The 27,243-nt window shown below is 36.4% G+C and overlaps 1 protein-coding gene across 2 annotated transcripts in view; it reads left to right on the top strand.

Annotated features, from left to right (window-relative positions):
• The window catches only part of LOC102086979 (mannose receptor C-type 1), a 52,266-nt gene extending 25,427 nt beyond the window's left edge, over window positions 1-26,839 (top strand). For both annotated transcript variants that reach the window (XM_005507941.3, XM_021295195.2), the window contains exons 9-30: window positions 338-448; window positions 1,838-1,953; window positions 3,316-3,464; window positions 4,318-4,517; window positions 4,974-5,098; window positions 6,253-6,340; window positions 7,236-7,380; window positions 8,784-8,825; window positions 8,947-9,110; window positions 9,791-9,858; window positions 12,196-12,296; window positions 12,791-12,933; window positions 13,679-13,793; window positions 15,644-15,813; window positions 17,499-17,601; window positions 18,484-18,713; window positions 19,758-19,923; window positions 20,856-21,008; window positions 22,033-22,149; window positions 23,993-24,160; window positions 25,829-25,882; window positions 26,268-26,839. In XM_005507941.3, the coding sequence (XP_005507998.1) occupies window positions 338-448; window positions 1,838-1,953; window positions 3,316-3,464; window positions 4,318-4,517; window positions 4,974-5,098; window positions 6,253-6,340; window positions 7,236-7,380; window positions 8,784-8,825; window positions 8,947-9,110; window positions 9,791-9,858; window positions 12,196-12,296; window positions 12,791-12,933; window positions 13,679-13,793; window positions 15,644-15,813; window positions 17,499-17,601; window positions 18,484-18,713; window positions 19,758-19,923; window positions 20,856-21,008; window positions 22,033-22,149; window positions 23,993-24,160; window positions 25,829-25,882; window positions 26,268-26,518 (2,979 nt within the window). In that variant the 3' untranslated portion in view covers window positions 26,519-26,839. The remainder of the gene's footprint in view (window positions 1-337; window positions 449-1,837; window positions 1,954-3,315; window positions 3,465-4,317; window positions 4,518-4,973; window positions 5,099-6,252; window positions 6,341-7,235; window positions 7,381-8,783; window positions 8,826-8,946; window positions 9,111-9,790; window positions 9,859-12,195; window positions 12,297-12,790; window positions 12,934-13,678; window positions 13,794-15,643; window positions 15,814-17,498; window positions 17,602-18,483; window positions 18,714-19,757; window positions 19,924-20,855; window positions 21,009-22,032; window positions 22,150-23,992; window positions 24,161-25,828; window positions 25,883-26,267) is intronic.
• The last annotated feature ends 404 nt before the right edge of the window (window positions 26,840-27,243 follow it).

The raw sequence follows: 27,243 nt of genomic DNA, 5'->3' as shown, positions 1-27,243 counted from the left end.
AAGGCAAGTTCAAGATTGAGCCAGGAAGACAGTGCAAAGATAAGGGTCTGGATCAACAAGGCCCATAGCCAGGTACAGACATTGCTGGAGCTGGAGACCAGTATTTCAGTTCCAGAATGGGCTGGGATTGAAATCCCAGATCCAAGCTTCAGTGGAGCCCCAGGGCCCATGCGCAGGCAGGTGGGTGGAGGCCCCAAGTTAAGACAGTGGGGGCCATTAGGGTCTATTGGTGCCCTCAGGCCACTAATGGAAGGTTAAAAATTAATTATAACATAAATTATAACCTTTTTTGAAGACTAAATCCCACTTGACTGTTATGTTCTGTTGTTCTGTCCAGGATGGATTTTGGGCAGACCATTCTTGTGAAAAGAAAATTGGCTACATCTGTAAAAGGAAACCCATGTCAGAAGCTCCTGCAGAAGAGGAAATTGATGTGGGCTGCCAGAGAGTAAGTGAAGAAAAAGCTGTCTGATCTGAGTAGCCTGCTAGGAAAGATTAAGAAGAGAAAATGCCACCTAGGTGACAGATAAAACAGGAAAAATGAATTTTGTGTTGTCATTATCGAACCAGTTGGCTTTCTTATTTCTATAGCAGATGGGACAGGTGATACCTAATAACAAATCTAGGCTCTGACTGTCATTTGACTTTTGATGCTCCCTTTCTTTTTCCAGAAACCAAAACACCTGTAGTCTTTACAACAGGCCATTTTTCCCTGATTGGCATTTAAGCCTTCCTAAGGAATTTGCCTGTACCAGCAGTTGCTCTTCAGCTCTGCCTACAATTTTCTTCAAAATGAATCACAGCAGGAAGGGTGTGCTTGTCTACGTACTATTCTCACGGCTTTGCTGTGGTCTCTGGCAGTGCTCTGTACTTTGAAGAATTTCGTATGAGTGCCTCAGCAAAATGAATCCATTGTGCTCCTTCTGAACTGCTTGTGAATCTATTGTTTATTTGGTAATGCTTGCCTTCTAGTAACATAACACTCCAAAAAGCCTACGGTAATTTTTTATGCCATAGGGAATCCTACAAGGTTTTTGTCATCCATGAAGAAATTGTCTTTTCTCCCAAGTCTGCTTTACACAGCTACAGAGAAAGCCCTTGGTGTTTATTCCCAAAATTCATAGAAGAGTACATTGGTACCTTAAAAATATGCAACTGTTGGAGAACATAAAGGGATCCTAGTGCTTATGGATGTTGTCTTTGCCTAGAGCACTAAGTGCATGCTCATAGAAAAAAACTCTCATAGGTGAGAAATCGAAAAACATTAGAAGAAAATTTGTGTCAATTGTGGCTGGTCAAAGAAAACTCTTCCTCTGTAAACATATTCCTGAGTTAATGACATTTGAATGAGAAAACAAAAGAGAGTGTAAATATTAGTTAATAATAAACAAATCTGTTTGAGGTGTCATTCTCTTTCTGAAAATTCTTATTCTCAGGCTGAAATTTGCTTCTCAATTTTGCTTTCTCAATGCTTCTCAACATTCTCGTGATTGCACAATGCCTAGCTATGTGCTAGTTATTATATAATCCTATGCATTCATAAGTGAAATACACTGGTTAAAAATTCATTATATGTGAAAAATTGTTTTCTGAAACACAATTTTAAAACAAAACTTTGATCATGCCTGTTTCCTGTTTGGCTTTTTGAGTTCACTTTTTCCTTTGTCTAATGGTTAGCTGACAGTAGTATAAATCAGTTTTGTTGGGTTTATGTGGTGTGGGTTTTTTTGGTTGTTGTTTTTTTGTTTTGTTTTGTTTTATTTTGTTTTGTTTTATTTTGGTAAAGAAGTTTAGAAAAGCTGCAACATATGTGATCATTTAATGTCTATTTTGACAGGGTTGGAAAAGATATGGTTTTTATTGTTACTTCATTGGAAATACATTTGCATCATTTTCTCAAGCAAATCAAACCTGTGGAAGGCATCAGGCCTTTTTAGCAACCATTGAAGACAGGTACGTTATGGTCTGCTGGCATGAGGGCATCACATGAAGACTTCGCATCTAGTGTTACCCAAATATCATAATAAATATTCCTATCTGAACAAAAATCTTGTTTGAGAGGACAGCTAGCTGTAGATACAGAACTCTTTGGTTTTTGCATGTATGTTCAAATCCAGATGTTCATTCTTTTTTTTTTTTTTTTTAGTAAAAATAGGTGCTGGCTATGAAGTCAATATTAATATAGATGGTTATATCAAGGAAAAAAAATTATGCCTTATTTTTCCTTAATAGTTGTGGCTTGAGGATGGGTTTTACTTGAGTGAGGGATGCAGAATCCAGTTTTGATTATTAGATGAAATATGGCTCTGAATTCCTTTCAAAAGGTAGTTCAAATGAGCAAGAGGATGTCATTTTCACCTATCTGGTCTTCTCAGAATGGAGCTACTTTAAAAAAAAATAAATAAGAAACCAAATGATAATAACAGTGCTTGGTACCTGAAAATCCATTACAATTCAGGCAGTATTCAGTGTGCACTAAATTCCTGAACAACTGGTGCACATTGTTGGATGTGGAATATTGTGGAATGTTGAGGAAAAAAAAGTTAGGATTAAGAAATTAAGCTTATTTGCAGCTGACTTGATGCTTTACACTTTCTCTTACTTGTTTCTATATAGTCTAAATGTGTATGTTCTAGCATGAAAGCTCTATCATGCATGGATGGTAGCTCTCTAAGTATATATATCACTGTAGCTGTCATAAAAATGGTTTAACATTAATGTGGTCTTCAGACTATACCCCTTAACAATAAGGAGATACTTCTCTTTGCTTTGATTTCTTAAGAGCTGTTTGTTTAAACGCCATAATGAACTATGGCAAGCTTTACCTAAACATTGTTTTGTTTCCCAAACATAAATTTTCCTGCATGATCATTGGATCTAATTTGCAGTGTTCTTTAGTTTGATAATTTAGTATCACTCTACTCTAGCCTCTACTTCTGTATATTTCTTCAATAATAATGAGATTGCATTTTTCAGTTTTGGATTTGTTTGAAACAAGAAGCCATTAAAATACAAGGATAGTAGAAACTCAAAAAATACAGTGGTTTTACACATAAGCCATGTCAGCTTTCTTCTTTCCCACCAATTTCATGTCTCTTTCTTTACTGGACATCCAAGGAGAAGACAGAATACTTTGGTATTCTAGCTTACAAAATATCTATTCTGTAATGTTTTGTTATGTGCTTTGTTCAAGTAAATCCATCCAAGCTACACTTTCAAGAAGGTACAGCAGTAATTCTGAAAAAATAACAAGTCTTTTACAACTTTCAAAAAGAAATTTGAGTATTATTTTAATGATCATGTTCTTATGAACAGATACGAACAAGCCTATCTGACTAGCCTGGTTGGGCTGAGAACAGAAAGATACTTTTGGATTGGGCTTTCAGATGTAGAAGAAAAGGGAACGTTCAAGTGGACTAATGGCGATTCTGTCTTATTTACACACTGGAATTCTGAAATGCCTGGTAGGTATGGCTCTATACTATTTAATGAGTCCAGTGCCCAAAATACAGGCCTCACTACCTGATTTCTTTTTTTACTTCATTCCTTAGCCCTTGCTTGGTGGTACAACAACTAATTACTCTCAAATGTATCTGGCTGCTTTCTTGAGTGTGCAGTGCTGTTGGTAACTTGCTGCTTAGTGCTACAATGAGTTTTTAACGTGAGCTTGGGAAAACACTTTACATTGAGATCAAGTTTGTGATTTGCATCTGTTCTGGGAAAGTTTGTGTCTGTACTACTCTGGAAGAGCAGTCTCTGCAGGCATACTGAGCCCTGCTAGCAAGTCCTGCCCCTTCAGCCATGTCTCACAGTGCACTTGCTCCCTGTGTGTTCTGAGGTGTGTGAGATCATGGCATGCTTGAAGCATCTCTGGTCTCAGAGAAAAGGAATTGTAGGAAAGGACAAGAGAGCCAAGGGAAGATTTCTGTTTAATCTTCTTTGGTTAATATCTTTGCTAGATTAGTTGTAATTTCCTTATTTACTAAGTCTTGTTGATGAAAACATTGCTATTTTTCACTTTCTGATAAAATTGTGGGAGTGGGAAGTATTTTCATCTCCGACATGGTCACATCAGAAAGGGGATGGTCATCAAACTTCAAGGTTCTTGTGTATTGCATTTGCCTCTCAGGAGATCCTCTGATTTGTGAAGTGGCCAGCCCTCTGATGATTTTCGTTGCCATTCTCTGCACCTGCCCTAACATTAGAAACATGTTTGACTCTGTACAAAGACTTAATTTCTGTCAGGATAGAATACAAAGTTTTCTAAATCCTCACGACCCACAACTGTTGCTTTTGTGCATTCCTGTTTACAACCAGGAAGAAAGCAGGGCTGCGTTGCCATGAGGACTGGAATTGCTGGTGGATTATGGGATGTAATAAAGTGTGAAGAAAAGGCAAAGTTCCTATGCAAAGTGTGGGCAGAGGGAGTGACACCTCCACCTGTTCCTACAACAACTCCCATTCCCCGGTGTCCAGAGGGTTGGGACTCAAACAATCGTATAAGCTTCTGTTTCAAAGTAAGTATGTTGCTTTTTGCATTAAGGTAGTTTCTGTTTGCTGCATATATGTTCAATAAAAATTGGTATACATATGTCTTACTGTTTCATAAGCTTAAGTACAGACTGTACATAGAGGTCATGTTCCTTTCTGTTGAAATGCTTATGGTTTTATTTATTCCATTAACATCTGATCTTCTGATCTTAATTTCCCATTCTTTATAGATTAGAAGTGCCTTCCTTGTAGTTTTTGTCTTGCAGGCTCCTTTAAGCAATGCAGTTTGCTAATTTGGCTTAAAGACACTCATACTGGGCCTGTGTTTCACATAGGTCAACACTCATAAACCCTATGTTCAGAGTTTCTGTAACCCTCACAGAACAAGTTAATTGTAAATGAATTCCTTTTGGGTAGCTGATGTTTCTTGATCTTGTGATCTGTATTGCCTGTTTTGTCTGATTGCAAAATGCTCTCTTCAGCCTTTTTCAAGAGGAGAGGAAAAGAAAACATGGCTTGAATCTCAAGAGTTTTGTCGAGCTATAGGAGGAGATTTGGCCTCCATTAATGGTAAAGAAGAACAGTACGTGATATGGCGTTCTATTGCGTGAGTATCTGTAGTGTAGCCATCAATTCATTTCAATTAGTGTCTTGATCTTTTTGGAATATTTCCTTTTAGGTGTATGTTTTTACTTCAGTAAAAGCCTGTCTGTATTCATTATCTGCATCTGTATCAAAAACAGAGCAAAAAAGCAGAGCTGATGAAATACCAGGAATTGTATGACTAATGCCAATCACCCCAAAAACTAATGCTAAAAGGAGATTGGCAAGATATCTACTTGAGGCAACATTTATTGTCTGATATGAAAATATTTACTGTGATTTGGTGATACTATAAAATTAACACAGATGCCTGTTGTTTTCCCATAAGCAAGTGTACAAATAGGGTAACAGTCATGATATAAATCTGGTCATTGTGTTCATCATTTGTCATTTTTATGAACTAATCAGATAGCAGAAACAACTTCAGATTCATTTTTTCCTACACAAGTAATGTAAATAAGGTTAGTAAGTCTTTGAACTGTAAAAAGCATGTGTGAGATTTCTCAATGAGATCGAATACTCTTAAAAAGGTAGCACTTGCAATATGACCTGGATAGGCTCAATGAACTTGTATGTTACTGTCTAACTAGGAAGCAAGACTCAAACATAGCAGCCTTGCAAAATGCTACAACCGTACCAGAATCCCAGCTGTGTACTTATAGTAAGGAAGAAGTTTCAGATGCTGCATTACCACAAATTGACTCAATAAATTCAGATAAATCAGTAAAGTATGTCTGGTTGCAGACAAGAATTAGTTTAAGGTGCTATTTTTTAAATGTGATTCAACTACAGCAAGTCACTTTTTGTTTGGAAGCTGTAAGTGCCTTTACAGAGAAAATGGAAAGTTGATAAATGGGACAACAATAGTCATTGAACCGTCTTACCAAAGTATTAAGCCATCTTATTTTCAGAAGCTGGATTGGATCTCAACATTTTCTTGGTCAATATTTCCATTTGTCTGAGTTAATGTATAGTGATAACTGCTAGAAGTGGTTGCTTTTATTTAATTTTCATCCTGGTTGGTTTTGTTTCTAGCAGCTTTATGGATTGTTTTTATAGAAAGTGATAGATTATTTAAAATATTGTAATGCCCTTATTAGTTTTGGGTTTATGTTTAAACTTCTTATAAATGGGACTTTAAAAAAAAATTTTTTTTAGGAACAATGGCTTTTACAACCAGCGTTTCTGGATGGGTTTATATTACTTGAATCCTGATGATGGCTTCATTTGGAGTGATGGATCTCCAGTGAGTGATTCAATTTTCCACAGCTGTTATTTTGCATTCCCTGTGCTTCTCAAGTGTGTGTGGTGTATGTTTTTTGTGTAATTTTATGCTTAATCTTAATCCTCCACTGTGTCCTGCTCTCTTTAGCAATGCTTCTGAATAGCAGTTTCACGGTTTGATTTTTTTTTGGCTAAAACATATTGAGTTTTTATAAGAAAATGTGAATTGAATCAACAAGAAAATTCATGTAGACTAAAGGATATTTTTATAAATACAAATAAGAAGTAAAATAGTAAAATAGTCCATCTTTAGTATTTCTATTCTTTGCTAATTAGATCTTTATCTGAAATGGCCCACATTCCATGGAGCTGAAGGTGATTGTTTTATGCCAGCACAACTTGACTATACTTTAGACTACAAAATGAAAATGTAGAAACAAAACTAGTTTTGGAGATGTGATTATATTTGATGCAAGGCTGGTTAAAATACATTGATAGAAATTTACCATACAGAAAACTGAAATTGGAATTCCTACAAGAAAATTGGAAGTAATATTTTTCTGAAAAAAATGCCAAGACTTTTGTTGTGTCTTGATAATATCTTACTGGTTTACTCACCCAGGATATTTACTTAATTTAACATGCCCAGTCATTGTTCTTAGATGAATTTTACAGAATTTAAGTCCTACAAAAAGTGTCAATTTTCTTCTAAGTGTCATCAGTAACAACTGTTATCTAAGCTGCAGTCCAGTGGCAATCTGAAAAAGAAGCCCTGAAATGTCAGCATTTGCATGGGGAGATTCTGGTTTCCTCTTACGTAAGTTTTTAAACAGGCAATAGGGAGGGAGGGTCTCCTCCCTCTCTCCATTATTTTCTTTCTATGTAACAGAATCTTTCCCAAATCTTTTCTGTCATAGGTGAGGTATGAAAACTGGGGCTTTGGAGAACCCAATAATTATCAAGGAATTGAACTTTGTGCAGAAATCAGTGGTGATTCCAGCATGCTATGGAATGACAGGCACTGTGATTATCTCTATGGGTGGATTTGCCAGATAAGAAAAGGTATAGCTTACTCCTGTGTATTAGTATCATAAGAAAAGATTTTACTCAATTCTATCCTTAACTTTAAAAAATAAAAAATTTCAAACCCTGTTTGTTAGAATGGTTCCCTGTGGAATGTGCCATATCGAAGTGTTATAAGGGTTTCCATGTCTTTGATGCATTTAAAGATACAGAGTCTTCGGTGCCCTGCTGGGACTTCTCACTGATCTTTCTTTATGATTTCAGAAGGGCAAATGTGATACTTGAAAAATAGGAAGTGTTACTTTGAATATTCTCTTTCACTTTTGACTCTTCAGAAGTTCATACCTTCTCCAATGAATAACTTGAGTTTCAAGTCATTAGAAAATAGTTCGCAAATCAGTTCACATACTTGCATTTTTATGTGTGGAAACTGTCTCCTTTACTTGGCTCAGGTACTGTTTTGTCAGCTAATTGAATCTGTAGTTGCAAGATGGAACCTGGTTTTGAGATAATTTATTTTGCTTTGACTGGGTTTTATATTTATATTTTGGTTTCTTGCTAAATTCTCTTCAGATCTGAGTTTGGAGGCTTTTTACTTTGTGAAGACATAAAGACAAAATTTTTAATTTGAGAGAATCTTGAGTTCCACAACCAGTGCCTCTGCCTAAGTTTATGTATTTCAGAAAGTGCTCATTTAAACTTTTAACGACATTCTTATATTGACAATAAATACCAGCTCTGCTTTTTATTGGTAAAAGCAGAGAATGTTTTATTAAATGCTGTTATCTGTGAGATTATATTTTAGTACAAAATAAATTGGTAAACCCGTAAGACAGAGAGATCCTCTATTAGAAGCTGTTAGCCTGAGGTGCTAATGATGCTACACAGGATGTCATCTCCATGATGCCAAGGCAAAAACAAACAGGGGAGTTCTTTAGCCTGGAGCCTTCATTTCAGAAATGACCAGTTAATTTCTTACCTCATTCTGTAGTAGTTAGGGCACCACAGAAGAATATAATGCTGCCTGCATTCTTGCTGCCTGTTTTAAGCCAGAATTCATGTATAAGTGACCTGGGCACAGGAGGGAGAGGGAGATATGGGACCATCTTAATAGAGTTAATGCTTTGAGATGTAATATTTTCTGCACCCAGTAAATACCAAAATAATTACTTAATTCAGGCAAATTTCAAGGTGTTCTATTATATCTTGCACTTTAGGAATAACTTATATTTATAGCCTCAGGGAGAAAGAATATGTATTTAAAATCGAATAGTACACCAAAAGTAAGAATAAGCCTATTTAGTTCCTTCTGTTTTTTGGTGTTAAATCCATTGGTGATTGTAAAATTCAATGCCAATAGAAAAACATACCTATGAATCATAGTAAATATTTTCTCTTCCAGTGGGAAGTGTACAATCATAATAAGCATTTGTTTCTTACAGGGGCAAGTGTAAAGCCTGAACCAACAGAATCTCCTGCACCCAGTAAGTGTTATTGCTATTACTGTTCTTGTGTGTGTACGTTTAAAAGCACTTTTAAAATTTTAGTAATGACAATGTCTTGTATCTCAGGAACAATGTAGTTAGCTTACCATTTATCTTACAGAATACAAGACTACTGAGGATGGATGGATTATGCTTGAGGACAAACAATATTATTTCAGCACGGAGAGTGTTCCTATGGAAAAAGGTCGGGAATTCTGCAAAAGGAACTTTGGAGACCTTGCCGTCATTGAAAGTGAAAGTGAAAGAAAGTTCCTCTGGCGATATGTAAGAAAAATCATTAGTACTATGGAATAAATCATCCAAAACAAGTGAGCATGGGCACAAATCCTTTTCACCCTGCCGTTTTCCCTACACGTTTTATGATAGTGAAATTGCAGTAGCATTAAGCCAGATTAACATGAAAAACAAACTCAAATCTTTTTTCTAGATCGTTTTGTAGCTGAGATGAGGATAATTTTGAATTGGTGTTTTGTATAGAAATTAGCACAGTAAGCATTAAGCACATAATTATCTGCTTTTCCCATGTGGCAGGTACACCACATTATATCTATCTGCAACTGGTAGGGTGCTCAGGTAAACCTTAATGCTTCTAATTGACCTGTGGCTTCACTTTAGCAAGAAGTGTTATACTTGTGAGCTGTGATTCTGTAAGGCAGGTGAGTTAACTGAAAGTAGTTTATCAACAGATAAACTCAAGATATCTTAAGCAGTGATCAAACCAGATATTGGCGTACCTAGGTTTTGATCCTGTCAGTGCATGTGGGGTGTAGTCCACCTAGCAGCCTCTTTTTGGTCCTCAAGTTTGACCCTTTGCCTCCTAATCCTTGGAGAGGGAAATATAATTATGCAGGAAGAACAACTTGACATATACTACTCATTATTAACATAATAGATTTCTGTGATAAAAAGAGGACATTTGTGCAATTTTAATCTTTACATTTTAGATCCTGAAAAATGGCAAAGAGGATTCATATTTTATTGGTTTACAGCTGAGTATTGACCAACGGACAAGGTAGGCCAACTGAATCCATCATGTTGTGCTTTAAAATAAAGAAATCCACTGAGTGGAGCAAAACAAATGAAGTAATTGAATTAAATTGTGGCCTGTCAAAGCAAATGAGAATGGTTTCCTCTGAATTCTGTGGAACTTTCATGGTTAGTGTTTTTTGATTATGAAGGTCATAAAAATGTATTCTGTAGTAAATATACCATAATGTGCTATTATGTTTAGCCCACTTTTTTTTTTTTTAATTCCATTTCTGTTGTTAGGTATTCTCACACTAGTAACAGTACTGTTATTCTAGATTTGATTATAGCAGGAAAAAAGCTTGATTTGAATTTTACCCTCAGCTGTTGTCTACCTTGTCCATACTCCGGTAAAATATAGCTAATATAGAATAATAGAATCATAGAATAGTTTGGGTTGGAAGGGACCTCCAAAGGCCATCTAGTCCAACCTCCCTGAAATGAGTAGTGACGTCTTCAACTAGATCAGGTTGCTCAGAGCCCCTTCCAGCCTGGCCTTGAATGTCTCCAGGAATGGGGCATCTACTACCTCTCTGGACAACCTGGACCAGTGTTTCACTACCCTCATTGTAAAAAATTTCTTCCTCATGTCTAGCCTGAATCTCCCCTCTTTCAGTTTAAAACCATCAGCCTTTGTCCTGTCGTAACAGACCCTGCTGAAAAGTCTGTCCCTATATTTCTTATAGGCCCCTTATAAGTATTGAAAGGTGGCAACAAAGTCTCCCCAGAGCCTTTTCTTTCCCAGGCAGAAAGCCTCAACTCTCTAAGGAATTTTTAAAAAGCATTTCCTGTTGCTACTGGTGAAATTTTTTGTTTGTAGAAGATCAACTCATTTTCAAGCAAATAGAATTTCTATTTGACACCACTGGAAGCTAGAATAGATCCATAAACCCTAAAACTTGACTTATTCTTTAACAATATAAAAGGATTAATTTTGGTTTTATAAGTTTACGTCAGGTCTGTTAGATTTCGAAAGTTCTGCTTTACTGTTTAAGATTTTTGTAGTATGTAGGACCAAAAAAGTTAGCTCAGTAGGTTGTGGATTTTCAAAGGACATACCTAGTTTTGAGTCTTAATTTAAACATGATTGTATTCTCAAGTGGTTTAATTCCATGTTAATTAAGCTCCATATTTTCCAGGAGAAATAATGCATGTTTCCTAAATAGAATTCACCCAAAACTAGCAGAAAAAATACACTGCAATTTTTTGATTCAGGAATTCTAGTTTCTTTTATTCCATTATTTATACTGAAAAATATAAATAGATACCCCAACTCAAAATATATACAATTTTTGGTAGGTGAAAACATTATTTTTCCCCCTCACCTGTTGGGAACAGGCTGAAATAAAAGGAATAAATGCAACATGTTTTTGTAGAACAAAGATAGGTGCTGCCATTGTTGAGGTGCACTGTGAGGATAAGCAGGTTTTCTGCAAGCTCTTCTGAATATCAGCATGCAGCAACATATTGATTTTTATAAGTGGTGTTAATTTAGGCCTGGATTCAGTTCAGTCTGTGTCTTGAAGTGCCTGGATAGATACCTAGTACTTCTTGGTTCTCTTTATAGTCCACAGGGACAATGAGGACCCTCCAGAGGATACTTAGGATGTCAGGTGGGCCAAATGACCTGAAAATGGGATCTTGGCTGGTCCATTGTTTTAGTAGGGGCCCAGAGATGAATGTACTTTTGAGTGAAGTGTCTTGTGTATGTGCCTGAAGGGGGAACCCAGGCACCTCTGTCACTTGTTGGCCAATAGGAATATGTCTCCTAATAAGTGTTTGTTTCCTGGTTTGTGATTTTGTTCTTTATTGTTTAGTCTACATGGATGTACAACTTTTTCCATGTTTGTGTTTTACTATATGATAAGGCACATCATCACAGGAATTTCCTCACTGGTGGTTTGTCATGCCCTTTTCCTCTGCATGGGAGAAAGATCAAGCATTCTACCAGTGTTACGAATGCGATCTCTTACCTCTGTAATAGGCACAGGGAATGTATGATTTGGGGGAAATGGTGAGCATCTGGGCTCTCTCATGCTGAAATGATGTCATGTTGACTTGAATGATTATTTTGAGTGTTGTCCTATCAGTTGCAAAAGTGTCAGCACATTGTTTAAGTGCAGAGTAAACATGACTTCAACACATACCCTACGCCTTTGCCCAGAAAGTTTCCTGCAATTGGCAGAGGCAAATTGAAAAATAAGCCTTATGCCTCTTAGACTGTGTGCAACCATGTTAAATGTATTGCAAAATTACTTTTTGTAACATGGAACCAATTCTATTTTTATGTTAAAGAAGTTTTTCTTGAATTGTTTTTCTTAAGCTGGATGGATGGCACTCCAGTGAATTATTTGGCATGGGCACCACATGAACCTAACTTTGCAAATAATGATGAAAACTGCGTAGTTATGTATAAGAATTTAGGTGAGTTTTGCATGTTTGTTCCTGAATGTCACTATTTATGTGTTTGTGTCACAACTTTTTTTTTTTCTTCTGAGAGGCACCGCTTCCCCCCTTTTTTGTTATTTTGCAAAATGTTATAGAAGTAAACCATAGTATTATTTTCAGGACTTAATAGTTTTGTGCTCTTGTATTTGCCTTATACCTAGCATGAGGGAGCTCTGATAGAGGTCTGTAGTTGTGATTGCTATACAACTGTTTTATACTTTTTATTAAAATCGTCTTAATGTGCCACTATAAAATTGATATTTCTAGTACCTGGTTCTACTCTGCAGTTAATATTCTGTAATTGCAGTGTGTATAAAGTGACATGTAAAATGATAATAAACTGAGAGACTCTGGGGATTTGATCTTGTCTTTCAACTAAAAACATTTGGTGTAACAATGAGTGAAACTGATTTCCATTTAACTAACTCTGGATGTGGTGTCATACAGTTCCCCATTTATCTTACCTTCAGGATTTTGGAACGACATAAACTGTGGTTACCCAAATCCCTACATATGTGAAAGGCACAATAGCTCAATTAATTCAACTCTTCCTCCAACAACATTTTCAACTCCAAGAGGATGTCATCCAACTTGGCTTTCCTTCCATAATAAGGTACCATAACAACTACAGCACATGTTAGATGTTTGGCAAAGCATTAAATAGAAAACAAGGGAATTATTTAATAATATTGTTTCTTATTGAAGTAAAATACTATTTTTTTATTTTTTTTTTTTGCAGAGAGCTTTTTGACTCCTGCATGCTTTTCTTTGTTTGTCCACCTACTGTTTTGCAGGAAAGGTGCTTTTTTGATGCTTCTAATGAAGTGGCAGATGAGCATATACAGTTGCAGTTGATGAAGTCATTCTCTCGTCATCTCTTCAAACCTTTTGATATGCATTTCCTAAAGAGTTTAGACTAAGAGTTCCTAAAGTATTGATGCTTTGATCTTGTTTTTTAACCAATCCATAATGCTTTTTTGTTACTGACTACATTTTGTCTTCCTTAACTTTACCAGCATGCTATGCTTTGTAGACTTAAATAGGCAGACTAACATAGTCACATCTAACTTACTACTGGTAGCTGACTGTCTATAAAAAATCAGGTTTTGCTTATTTTTTAGGGGTCTCAGATCAAATCTAGTATGTTGTGTTGAGCAAAACACTTTCTTGAGACCTTCAATTTTATATAGAGCAAGGACCAGCACAAAAAGCTCATATTAAACTGAACGTGTTCTTTTTTCAGATAAATGCATTATTTTTCTGCCTTTTCTCCATCTTGTTTGCTTGAAGCAGAGGTTTTCAATCTTTGAGGGATATTCAAGTAAAGATAATACATAGAGAATTTGTTCATGTTTTAGTGTTACAAAATATTTGGATCTACAGAAGATGAACGTGTCACTTGGCATGCTGCACGAACAGCTTGCATGAATTTAGGAGGAAACCTGGCTACTGTCCCTAATGAACAAGTGCAAGGTACTGTGTATAGTGTTGTAGCAGCTAGATGAGATGACATACAAGTTTACAGAGTGGCTGATATATTTGTGTGAATATGGATAGGATTTGAACAATGACTGCACATCTGATTTTTGTCCAATACATATAATTTTTGGAAATTTCCAATGAAGTCTTCATCTGAATCTGGCAAATTAAATGTTGGCTTAGATATATATATATACGCACGTATATTGTCCTGGCAGCCAAAGCAGTGCTTTTTCTGCCTACACATGAGAACAGCTGGACCCAGCAAGTTCCATTCCAAATGATGTAGTTTCACTAGGTGGCATTAACTCCCTGCATGGCTTTCCTTTTAACTCAAACAGAACACTGTTAGGATCAGAACTTGCTGTCTCAGGGCAACTTGATGCAGAAGTTTGCTCATGGACCTACCCATAACTCAACACATCGATGTACCAGGAGCTAATTTTAATGAACCTAAGAGCTGCATCCCTGACTGGGAGAGAAGAGCAGAGGGAATTTGCCTCATGCTTGAATAAACATGGCACACATTGAAATTAAACTTTGGGAAGACTTTGATAGATGTCAATAGCACCCTCTTTTTAGAAATACTGTTTTATACTACAGTGATGAGAAACAGATGTTGCACAACACATACTGTCTGTGAACTCAAAAGTACATACTAAAAAATCAACCATTGTAAAACAAGTCTGTGTAGTATTCTGAGCCTAAATAGTATAAATTTAGGCCACTGACATGAACTTAGTACTCGTGATGTTTTCCACGTGCGAAGAATCAAACTTTCGCTTTTCAAACAAAGTTAAAATCTTATCCAGCAGAATTTCTGTAGTAGAGATTTCAGGTGGTTCATGCACAGGGCTTGAAGCCTAAGTAACAGGGAAATGAGCAATAAAGCCATTAGCACAAATCTATTGTTATTGCTGGCAATGTGGGCATAAAAGCTTGAGTTCCTATTACGTTTTCTGGCAGAACAGCAGTGCTGACATTTGGCAAAGAAATTTACAGGTTTCAGTCTTGGAAGTGTAAGTTGCATTCGTTTCAAAAGACTAAAAGGAGATAAATGGTTGATAGAGCAGGCAGAAATTCATCTGTTGGTTACAGAGAAAAGTAAGCTCGTAACAATGACTGTAGCAGTTGGCAAAAGCCATGATGTGTTCATTTTATCACAGTGTTTGATGAATTGTGGATTAGTGGGTTGATGAACGCTAGCTGACCCAGCCTGCTCTATTTGTGAGCTGGAACACACGAGCACCTCCCTGGACTGTGCAAGGCTCTGCTAATTGGTTTGCTTGTGATGAATAGTGCTGTTGAGACTCATTTGACGAGTGCCACTTGTGCTTTCTGCTCCCTGCTAAGACAGCACAGGCTGTTGCCGAGGTGTCCCAGGTGGAGGGGAAGGCACAGTTCTGTAACAGCACTGCTGGTGCCATGCACAAGTGGCAGGTGCTCAGTGGTGCTGTCTGATGCCATTGAATGGGAAGCCACTCTGGTGGGATTATCAAAAATACATGTGCTCTGCACAGCTGCATATTTCTAAGTCAATTGGATTGAAAAATGTCTCCAGACATTATAAAAAGCACTTCTGTCACGCCTTTGGGATTCATCCCAGTACCAGGATAGATACTTAGCTGAAGTATTTTGCCCAAAGCCACAGTTACATATCTTGTTCCCTGTTCATTAAACTCAAAAGTCACCTCCTTTTCATCTCACCTGCTTGTGTTGTCAACAATGAAATGTTCTGTATTTCAGGAAAAATATTTAATATCACCAGTCTCAGTGAGTCTAGACATTTCAGTTATCCTTCATTAAAAGTATTTATCTTTTTCTTTGCCTTTATTTTACTCTAGCTTTCCTCACCTTCCATATGAAAGATTTTGTTACTGATACATGGATTGGATTAAATGACATAAATCATGAAAGGATGTTCCTCTGGACAGACGGAACAGGAGTTTACTTTACAAACTGGGCCAAAGGCTTCCCATCAGGACATGCAGATTTATACTCATATGAAGGCCAGGTAAATAGCAACTACAAATTGTTCACTGAAACTTGATTTTAGATTGCATTTATGCATTTGTTAGGATTTGAGACATGTTATTGCTTGATTTAGTACTTTCGTACTTTTCTACATGCCAAATATAATTCCAAATAGAGTGAACGGTTTTGAGCCCTGGGGCACTATTAGCAGGTGACAGGATCTGTGGAGTGCTCAGACAAAGACTGATTTCAGATTCCAGTTCTGTGTGTCTGTGAAGGATACACTGCTTCTGTGTTAACCCCACTTTCTCTCATAGGCTCTGCTAAAGAGGACAATGGAATTTCTGCCTTGTGGCATTTGCCCCAAAATCCCACTGAACAAGCACATCCTCCCAGACCTCTGACCACAGTTCTGCCTGAACTTAGTGGCTTTCCCAGTTGGCGTCTAGCTTGCAAGGGACACTTATAAGCATTCCCGTCCAACAGCCATGTCTTATGTTTGCAGAAAGGACGTTTCTATAAAAAGACAACCGCACAGTTGTTTTTGTTTTTGTTTTTTTTTTTCTTAAATAAAAAAAATCACTTCTCCTATTTCTCTGTCATACAAACTGACCTGATAGGTCATAGAGTTCCTCTCTGATCTTACGTGTTTAGTGTGCTGTGGAACTACAACACGTTATAGTACTAACTCTATTTTGCTTGAATGCCAGTTTTAATGTAGAAATCTTACTTCTTCCTGTTTGTGAAAGTGGCAGCTCTGAGTTTCTTATCTCTAATGGAGGGAGAAAACTGGGAGTATTTTAAGTCCAAAAGAGAAAGCATATTTAAAGTGTTAGTTCTGGGAGGAACAATACATATTTTTTTCTTTTTATGAAAAAATAATAGGATTTTTATGAAGTCTCCTGTGAAAACTTTTAAAGTACCTATTTTATAAATTTCAGATTTATTTTTAAGTTTACTTGACCTTAATTAAAAATACATTATCATAGTTAATACAAAATACTATGCAACTGTGCAGTTTGAAATATTTAAATCTTAATGCATTTCACTCACAAATGAAGTGTTTCTCTCTGCATCTCCTCCTGGGCAGCAAAACCAAACAAATAAATAGAATAAAATAAATACAGATGCCTCATTGCACAAAACCATTTGTACACATGCAGCTTTTTGCATTCATCACTGTTTAATACATGCTAACCTAAGTTCTAGCTGTTGTGTCCATGTCAGGGAAGATGAAATGTCACTGTAAGGGTGGTACTGACAGATCAATTGCTGCCTTTGGGCAGGAGCATTTCTCATTTTGCTGTCCATAGTATTACAGCTCGCAACAATAAATTTGAAGAGACTGATATGTCAGAAATGTTGCATTGCCCATAGAGGGTGCAGGTTTTTCTGGGGCAAAGTTAACCAGTCCTTTCTCCAGTAGTTGATTTCACTTATCTTTAAATCAGCTGTGGCTTTCCTTCTCTCCACGCACTATGCCCAGAATTTCTCTCATCTGCTTATCCACCCCAATGTTGCACAAGAGAGACCAACATTAAGAAATTTCTTAAGTGCAAGAGGAACAGAACCTTCACATGATAAAACTTACGCTTTTAATTGTTAGAAGGATACAAGTGTGAAACCACAGCATCACTTGTGTCTGAAGGTGTGAAAGGGGGACAAAAGTTTTGTATTCACTGCTTCTGGCAATTTGTAACTAATTTTGTATCTTTTTGCTCTGAGGCTGATTGTGTTGTCATGAGAAACAATCCTGTTAAAGAAGCAGGGAAGTGGGCTGATGAGACTTGTGGTAACAACAGAGGATATATATGCCAAATTAATGCAGGTACTTGTCTTTTTAGTTGAAACACAATCAAACATTATGTTTTTTCAGGGTGTGTGGATTTCAACATCATTTCACTTCCAACAGAGATGTATCCACAAATTGTTTTTCAGGCAGGAACAAAAGGGCCGTATGTGTCAGAGGTCCAGTTAGTGTCACCACTCCCAGCTGACCCTTCCCAGTAACTGCCATGTTGCTGCCTTCCTGAGCTGGAATTTGGATCTGCATCTTTGTGTTTAGTACGACCCTTGACATAATATTTGTTCCATGATTTTGTCTGTCATTTTCTGAACACGTTGGCTTTCAAACAAGTTCTGGAAAACAGTGACTTGTACACATAGCATGAACTGTCTAGAGTGCGTCTGTAACGCACCCGTGTGAAACCTGAGCTTCAAAAAATTCAAAATTCAGCTCCAAAAAGGAAATTAAAAAGCAGCAAAACCATGGATTTAAATATCTGATTGATTTTTAAGGACTTGTCTGTTGTGTAGTTTTCCTGTTCTCTGGAAAAAAAAAAAGTTAGAAAACAACACAGTTTCTGCAAAGCATTTATTTTGATGAAAAAAAAATATTAAAGAAATTGTGACTTAATCTAAACCTAATTCATTTCAGTAATACTATTCTGGAGAATTTTAAAGAATGTTCTTTTACTCTTTTTCAGAGATTACTTTAAGCAGCTCTTTTCCTTTCTTCATCTTTGTAATTGATTTTTACTACTGATTTTGGCCTAAAGAATAGTGCATCTAACCCACGCTCTTCGAAAGTCAGGGAATATGGAATAAAAAAATAAAAAAGGCTTTTTGTGAAATCTATTTGCAACCATAGTGAAATCATAATCCCCTTTTGAACAAGTATAAGGGTCTTTTTTCATCCTTTATTTTACAGATGCTGAGTTTCTGCCTTCTACAAGTTCATCCCCATCCAGCATTACCCGTCATGGTAACAGTAGTTATTTTTTCGTCCTTACCAAAATGAATTGGGAGGATGCACGAAAAAACTGCAAACATGATCAGTTTGACCTTTCTAGCATCTTAGACCCCTACAGTCATTCGTTCCTGTGGCTCAAGATATTAAAGTATGGGGTGCCTGCATGGATTGGTCTTAACAGTAATGTGGTAAGAACATCGAACTCATTGTACCTGATGCTACTTCTCTCATGGGCAAATCAGGAACTGAAAAGTCTTATTGACTAACATATTAGTTTATATATTGGTCCTAAATACTTCTGTGTGTTGTCAGATATACAGGTAGGAATCTACCCTCTTCCATCACTATGATTAATTTTTATGTATTTCACATGTTTTTAACACTTCCTGTGATTTGACACTCTCTGCACTTCAACAAGATTTTAATCTTAAATTATCTCTTTGTATATATGATGTATTTGAGATAAAATCCACATATCTTAAGATATACAGTGGAAAAAATGTTATTCTAAGTAACAATATTTAATCTTCATAAATAGAATAAGGTGCTCTTGCTATGACATTTGCAACATTTTTGATGATAGCCAAATAATCAGCTGGTGTACCTAATTTAATTTTGTCTCTCCTCTCGCTGTTCTTTGATATTTTGATACATTCTTGATGTGAAAATACGCCATCCTTTCTTTTTGGTGCAGACACCCCACATTCACTCCATTTGACTGCGCACATGAAAGAAATACAAATGAGTGAACGTAGCCCACCACTTCCTAAAAACCAAAAGATTCCCCTAACCTAATTAACAGGATGATTCACTGAGTTCACCAGCTTTAGTGGGAAATGATTAAGTTTTAAAATATATTTTAAGTTAAAATAATCTACATTTCTTGAAATTTTGGGGGAAACAGAGGGTACAAAAATTGGTCACCAGACTTTTACTCTTACAAATAATTTTAAATTAAATTTTTATTACTGCCAATTTTGTTATGTTCAATATTAATTCAAGGCCACTTACTCTGCATTTCCTTTTTCTGAAAAGCATTTGTTGTGCAGCTGCATTTTTCAATGAATAGCCGCTTGCCACAACATAAATTTAAAAGTTTGAGCCATTTGTGTTTGTTATTGATTTCTAAAACAATGAAGTTCTAGCACAGAGTGCTGCATAGACAGACATTTGACTGACGAAGGAATGGCTAATGCTTAGAGATTGATTCTGTTGATTTGTTTTGTTCTTAGACCAATGGGCGTTACCAATGGGTTGATAACTGGAGAATGATGTATACTAAATGGGCTGAAGGGGAGCCAAAGCAGAAAATAGGCTGTGTCTATCTAGATGTTGCTGGAGCATGGAAGACAGGATCCTGCAATGAAAGTTACTTCTCCATTTGCAAAAAACCTGATGGTAAGAACTTGAATCTAACCATTGTCATTCCAGTGATTCACTCTTTAGAGTTCGTTGTGCTGGGTCGTCTGCTGATGTAAACTGGTATATATGCTGGTTTGTATTTCAAGCGCTACATGGATGAAATCATTAAAATTTACTTGGGTTGAATGAAGCTGCTTTAAAATGAGGCCTACATATAGTAAAAAAGAGCTAGTGTGACTGTGAATAGCTATCACCTCACATTAATGAAGTTCGATATATTTCTCAAAGCTCGGACTCACATTATGCTGCTATTTATTCCAATAGTCAGCAAGCATACAAGACCAAAAACCTCAACCACCAAAAGGTAAGGAATGCTGAGCTGTAGTCACACAGGTGTGGTGTTGAAGGGGGAAGAGCTGAATGACCAGGTCATAAGGTATCACAAGGAATTTTTGCTTTCTGGCTTTTCTTTTTATAACTGAATAACAAACTACAGGTGGTATAGAAATATTTAAGGATACTTCTTCAGGCCACCTTCTGTTCTTGACCTGAAATTCCTGTTGCTGTAATCTGATAATGCCTTCTTCATTCTGTGATATTAGCTCACAACCTGTATGACGAAGTTCATATGGGCCCTAGTTCACCAAAGCAGTCAGGTGTGAAAATACGCTTGTAACTAACAACTTGTGCTGAACTTAAGAATGTGTAAAAAGTAAAAACTATGCTTGGATTCTTTGCTACATTAGATTTTTTTGGGACTACAGTTGCAGTACGTTTTGTTCATAAATTTGGCACTTTTTCCAACTATTATGTTGTAGCAAGCAGTACAGACTACCAAGATTACTTTTTTTTAAAAATCTGAGTTTTCCAATATTTGGTTTGAATAATCCGTTCATGACAAAAAAAAATTATAAGAAGCTGTTTTTTTTTAATGTTGTACTTTCTTTTTTATTTTTTTTTTTAAACAGTTCAAGCTCCCACTGAGCCCCCTCAGCTCCCAGGAAAGTGCCCTGAATCAGAAGGGCACAAGTCTTGGATCCCTTTCCGAGGTCATTGCTACTACATAGAATCTTCATCTACTAGAAATTGGGCCCAGGCATCTTTAGAATGTCTTCGATTGGGTAAGTATCCTCCTTAATCGAAGAGTACAACTTCGTGACTTGTTTATCCTCTCTGTGGAAAACTGAACATGTTCTATGTATTCTTGTGATTCCAAGGATGATCCGAGTGTTGGACAAGACAGTAGCATCCAATTACTGCCTTCATTTGGGAGGAGATGGGCAAAAACTGTCTACCAGTCCACACACAGTTTTTCATGTGTGTGAGACCAGGCATTAGACAGGCTGTGTGGCATGGAGTGGAAATTACAAAAGTGGAAACTTTGTCCTTTGACCCTGCTAGCAGGTAGTCAGCCTCATCCACAGCAGTCATGAAATCTTATTTTAGTGGCATTTCATATCTTTTGTATTCCTCATCTAATATGCCCCTTGATTATTGCAGTTTTATGCCACCAGAATGAAAGTTACAGCTCTCTAGGCTGGAGAATATATTAGTAAACTAAGGTTGTTTTGTTGTTTCATTCTTCCAACTTCCTACTCTGGGAAAGTCACGTAAGATTCATTATGCCAAACTAGATATGTCTATAACAGTGGTGTCTATAGCATTGATGGCAACGTGACCGAGGTGTCTAATCTCCTGTTAGAGGATGCAGAGATCTTGTTCATGCTGTCAGTGGAACTGAATACAGATTCATCTTCACTGGAAGTACGTATTGACTTTTGGTTAGATTATATGGTGTACAGACTGAAGTTATACATGCTTTTTACTAAAAACTTTTCTAGAGTGTTTTTGTTTTTTCAAATAGTAACAAATCAGTAGAAATTTATGCTGAGGAAACAAACAGCATGCTAGTATGTAGTAAGGTAGTAGCTAGTAACGTAATGGGAATGATAGTAATTACATCAGCAACAGTGCCAGAATCCTTTATAAGATATTATCCAAAGTTAGCTTCTGTTTGGAACTTCGAACTTAGTTTGGAATTTAGCAAAGATAATAAGACTGACATGTGACAGGACAAAGAGAATGCTTTCCACTATGAAACTTGAGTCTCTGAGAGATTTTATTTTTTTCCTCTGTGTCTTCCAGGTGCCTCTTTGGTATCAGTTGAAGACTCAGCCGAAGCCAACTTTCTGACATACATCATTGAACCACTTGAAGAGAAAACATCAACTTTTTGGACAGGACTGTACAGAAATGTGGATGGTAATTTCTTTGCTTTTGACTTTGTTTTGTTTGATGAATAATTGTTACAAGCTGTTTGACATGGGTGTTGAATATGTCACATTATACTTCCGTAATACACAAAACGTGAGATTAGAAAAGGTAATATATTATCGTCATAGGGGAAGATGGTTAGTTGTAATCAAGTAATAACCAGTTATATATAACAGTAAAACCAGGCAGAGAAATTTCAGCTTAAAGCAAGAAAAGTAATCTGCAAAGAAGTAAGGTACCGAGGTGTGTATAGCAGGGTACAGACAGGACCATGTTGGGAGTTGAGCCAAGATGAAATGGTTCTCCTCAAATAGGGAGAGGCCCTGGGGCTGATGTGAGTGTCATTGAGATATTCCAGCTAGAGAGTACTGTGGCTAATCTCACTCATTTGGAACTACCAGTCACCCATCTTTAGTTAGAGCTGACCCTCAGAAAAGCTTCACTTTGAAACTGGAATTGTTTGTATCTTTGGAATTGTGTATCACAAGTTTTTCTGTTTTCTGCCTCCATATAAGGAAGGTAAGATGGAATAGGCAACAGGCTGCTTTAATTAAATCTTACATTTGCTGATTGTTGCTTTTTAATGAATACAGCTAGTATTCACTGAAATAGATATTTCTGTCTTTATGACAGACCTAAAAGTTACTTCAGTCTTGTGCCGTTCAGACTAAAACTCCAGTATAATAATGTCGGAGGTAGGACTGCAGAATAGTTCAGGTGGCATTTTCTTGAATCTTGGAGGGTTTTTTTTACAACCACCTGCTCAGTCACTTCAGTGACAAACCAGCTGTGGAGAATACAAGTATTAAATTACATTACTTGAATCTTAACCAGGAAAAAGGAAAATTTTCAGCAGAGGAAGAAAGAATTCGGAGAGAGTAATGATTCATAAGCATAACACAAAAAGAAAAGCTGAGGTTTACTCATGTGGTTAATTGACACATGAAATTTATTTTAAAGTGGTTCTAGAACAGGTGCAGAACAATGCAGTTCTTACAGTGATCATAAACACAAGAGCTACTTCAGCATGTACCTATTATTATATTACTAGGTAGTGATGATAGCGATTCCAGCATAACTTTATAGCTACATTTCATGTCTTTGGAAAAATTATTGGATCCAGATGTCATGCCCTGACACAAAAGGTGGCAGGTAATTAAAAAAAAGGAAAAATATGAAGAATCTTGTAAGAAAACAAAACATAGCTTTCATGCTGAGTCCAAGAATTTGCTTGAGTACAACTTCACAGTCACAAGGGGCACATTTATTCTAAATAAATAACACTATTAAAAGAAAGAAAAAAAGGAACAGAAAGGAAGAGACAGAAAGTCCCAGCATAGCTGAACAACAGTGATCACAAGATTTTCAAAGCAGATCTTTAAACAGGAAAATTGTGTGTGTAAAGTCAGTGGCAAATAGCAATAACTGAAAAATAAAATGAAGAAAATTTGACTTAGAAGAACTCCAGTGGGGGCTTTGAAAAGAGTAATAAATTACTGAAATAAAGGGCATTCTGTTGAAGATAAATTATCTTTTGACTCCTATAATTGACACTGCCTAATTGCAATAAATTGTGGGAGATACTACTTTAAACTTTTTTGCTTTTGTTAACGTCCTAAGTCAAATTGGCCTGCCGTTTTCCAGAAACTGATATTATATCATTTGCATAAAAACCTAGGGGTGACATGATGTGTTAGACCAAAAATCTAAATAGTCTGTTTGCACGGGTGGCCACAAGTGGACTTCTCAGGAAGGTAATAAATGAAGAGCAGGTGTCAAGACGGAAATTAAAAGAATCTTGTTTTCCTGTATCCAATGTTTTTCCCGTTAGGAGAATGGCTGTGGCTAGACAACAGTCCAGTGAATTTTGTCAACTGGAATGTAGGAGAACCTTCCCCTCAACAAAACGAGCACTGCGTTGAAATGTACGCAAACTCCGGGTACTGGAATAATATCTATTGCTTTTCCCACAAAGGCTACATTTGTAAAAAGCCAAAAAGTAAGTGCTACATTTGTACATTTGTTTTATGCATAGAGTATGCTCTTTGTGTGCTAGTATTAGTAGATGTCTGTTACACACAGTGCATTTAGCTGAGTGTTTTGAGGTTTTATAAATGCCAAGGAAGGCAGTTTTGCATGACAACAAAAAGGAAGAGTAACCCTTCTCAGAAAGTGGAAGTGCTGACCCGTGCTCACGTCCTTTCAGAATTGTTTTTAAAAGTTTGTGTTCCTATTTTAACCATAGCTAGTGTATACACTTCACAAGTTTGCCTGTTCTGTATCAATAATTGCTGAGTAATTACAAATCTGTCTCATCTATTTCAAAGTATGTTCTTTAGGGTTTCCTATCTGCTCAGCACAGGGAATATCCTTTGCTTATTTCCGTTTGGAAGTCTCATGTGCATGCATTTTCTGATTATGAAGTAGTGTTGCTGTGAATTGAGTATTTATAGATTGCGAATTAATGAACAGTTTTGGACCTTTTGTCTCTGTGTTCTCCTGTTTTGAGAAGGTGAATGAATGAAAAGCAAAGCAAATAGCGTAATCTGAATGTGCTAAACTGGAAATGTCCTGAAGTAACTGAATGTGCAAATTTGACAGTAAGGACATCCAGTGCATATGTTTTCCTGAAAGTCATCCTAATAATTTCTTTCAGCATGTATTGCAATATCAGAATCTCTTAGTAATGCTTACCAAGAAGAGTGAAATGCATGTAGTAGCTGAAATATGCCCACTTCCTCTACAAGACTGGAAATGAGTTAAATTCTGCTATCTTTTCTATAAATTCATTCTCATACAACATTATTCTTACTTACTCAGATGTTTGTAATGATGACTGGATCTTCTACAGAAAATACTGCAGAACTGTCATCTATAACCATCCATTCAGAGTCCACTTACCTGTCTTTTTACATTGTGACTGACAAACAAAAAGGCACTTTCTTTTCATTCTCTATCTAGAAGAGTCATAGATGTGGGTAACAAGTGTTAAAATCTAGATGTAAAACTAGGGCTAACAAAGACTCCAGCAGAGTTCTGGGAAATCTCAATCAGGCAATGTAAGTGGGGAAACTGGTAAAACAATTTAACTTCCTGGGCTCACGTTTTTCAGAATAAAACATGATGCATTCATTTGAGATTTAGTTATAGACTGATTTTATGTCCACATGGAAAAATATGGATCTTCATCCTAAATTGTGGCCCACTTTTGCAGCAAGCCGGATTTCATGGTCCAGATATTTAATTTTAAATGAGCTAGAAACATTTTAGTTTTGATGTGATACATGCTAAGACATTTTGGAGTTCATGAGTGGTTTCGGTTGTCTGTGCACGAAGGTCATTAAAGTCTCTTGGCAAACCAAATTTCTTACACTTGTGGTTCATATAGGATGACAAGTACTGCAAGAAATTGTGATGATTTTGAGGATTATGTTTGATCATCTCTGTTGTTGTGGCTTTACACTGATCTCAGGATCTGTCTCCATGGAGTTCTTTGATGTTCTTTTCTGCTAGTGTTACATATGAGAATACAAGACACCGTTGTGCTGTGCCTTTTGATAGGTGTATATTGATTCGTATGGACTAAAACCAATAAATTAAAAGAAAAATATAGACAAATAACAGAATAATATAATAACAATTCTTTTCCATTGTTTTGAAATGCCAGCAATTGAAATGCCACCAGCAGCTGAAATGCCACCAGCTGAAATGCCTACCAAGGGTAAGAATATTGTTTTTCAAGTATACAAAAACTAGAACCATGTAAGACCATAAACAAAACAAATCATATTCCATATTATGTCTCTTACATTTTCTGATATACCTGAGTACCATGTCCACTTCCTAAGAACATATTATTTCCTAGTAGAATACAATATACTCCATTCAGTGTCCAAATGCAGATTTAAAAGAAAATAATTTGTAATATAGCATGCAATATTAGCATTTTAAAATCAATTAATTTTATGTTGCTACCTTTATCTCTCATAATTTTGAAACAAATGGAACACTTTTACTTAAAACATCATGCTTTCTAAAGAAATTGTTTCCAGTAATCAGATAGAGAATATGTAACATCCTCTTGATTTCTTTGTATTCGTTTTCAGCAATGACAAAGGACGAGAAGACTCCTACTCTGAACCACAGTAAAACAGGAATTGTAGTTATTGTTGTCATCATCATCCTAGTTGGAAGTGGCCTTGCAGGGTATCTCTTCTACAAAAGAAGAAAGAATCGCTTGTCAACACATGATAGCTTTGAGAACAATTTGTATTTTAATAGTGATGCAGTTCCTGGAACTAGTGACACAAAGGATCTTGTGACCAACATAGAACAGAATGAACATGCGACACTGTAATGTAACAAAATGAAATGTCATATGTAATGTAAAATGTAATGTAATAAAATAAAATGTGCCTTGTTTTAATAATATTATGCAATTAGAATTAAGACAAAGCTATTTTCTCATGTGCAAATATTGTAGTAGCCAGTTTCAGTGTGTGAGTAATGTTATACACAGCAGTTACTTTATTTTGTAACCATTGTACAATGTGTAAGATTTCAGATCTCATGGTTTGATGACTCACACTGCTGAGTGTGGCTCTTAACAAAAGAGGCAATATTGGTTAATTATTAAATGGAAAAATGAAAATTGATGCAATAAAGGAAGTAAAATGTAGATAGATCCACTTGAGAAGGCTTCCAAGATTTGACGTTTCTGCATAAAATTTATTTCAAATGATGCTAATGTATAAATTCTCTAGGCCATTCAGCAAATATCCCTCTAATTCTGCCATCTTTCAAATATTCATAGGGACTTAACTACAGGTGTATTTGCTAGATGAAAAGTCTGTATTTGGGTACATCCTCTTTGAACCCTGTGAGGAAATAAATCCTTTTATGATATAATTACAGTTCCCACAATTTCACGCAGCCAAGAGAACTGAATATGTAGTTCTTGTAGTTCATATATTCTTGGATTTACTCAGGTAAAGTCTGGGGGAGGCCTCTGGACTGGAGAAGTGTGGTTGGCATCAACTGCCAGTGTTCTGGCTGGCCACCGGTGGGTTTGTCTGGGAGAGG

The sequence above is a fragment of the Columba livia genome, chromosome 2 (genome assembly GCF_036013475.1).
Source record: "Columba livia isolate bColLiv1 breed racing homer chromosome 2, bColLiv1.pat.W.v2, whole genome shotgun sequence".
In the NCBI taxonomy this organism is placed as follows: domain Eukaryota; kingdom Metazoa; phylum Chordata; class Aves; order Columbiformes; family Columbidae; genus Columba; species Columba livia.
The sequence above is the reverse complement of the archived record's forward strand: the minus strand, read 5'-3'. Positions and strand labels throughout refer to the sequence as shown.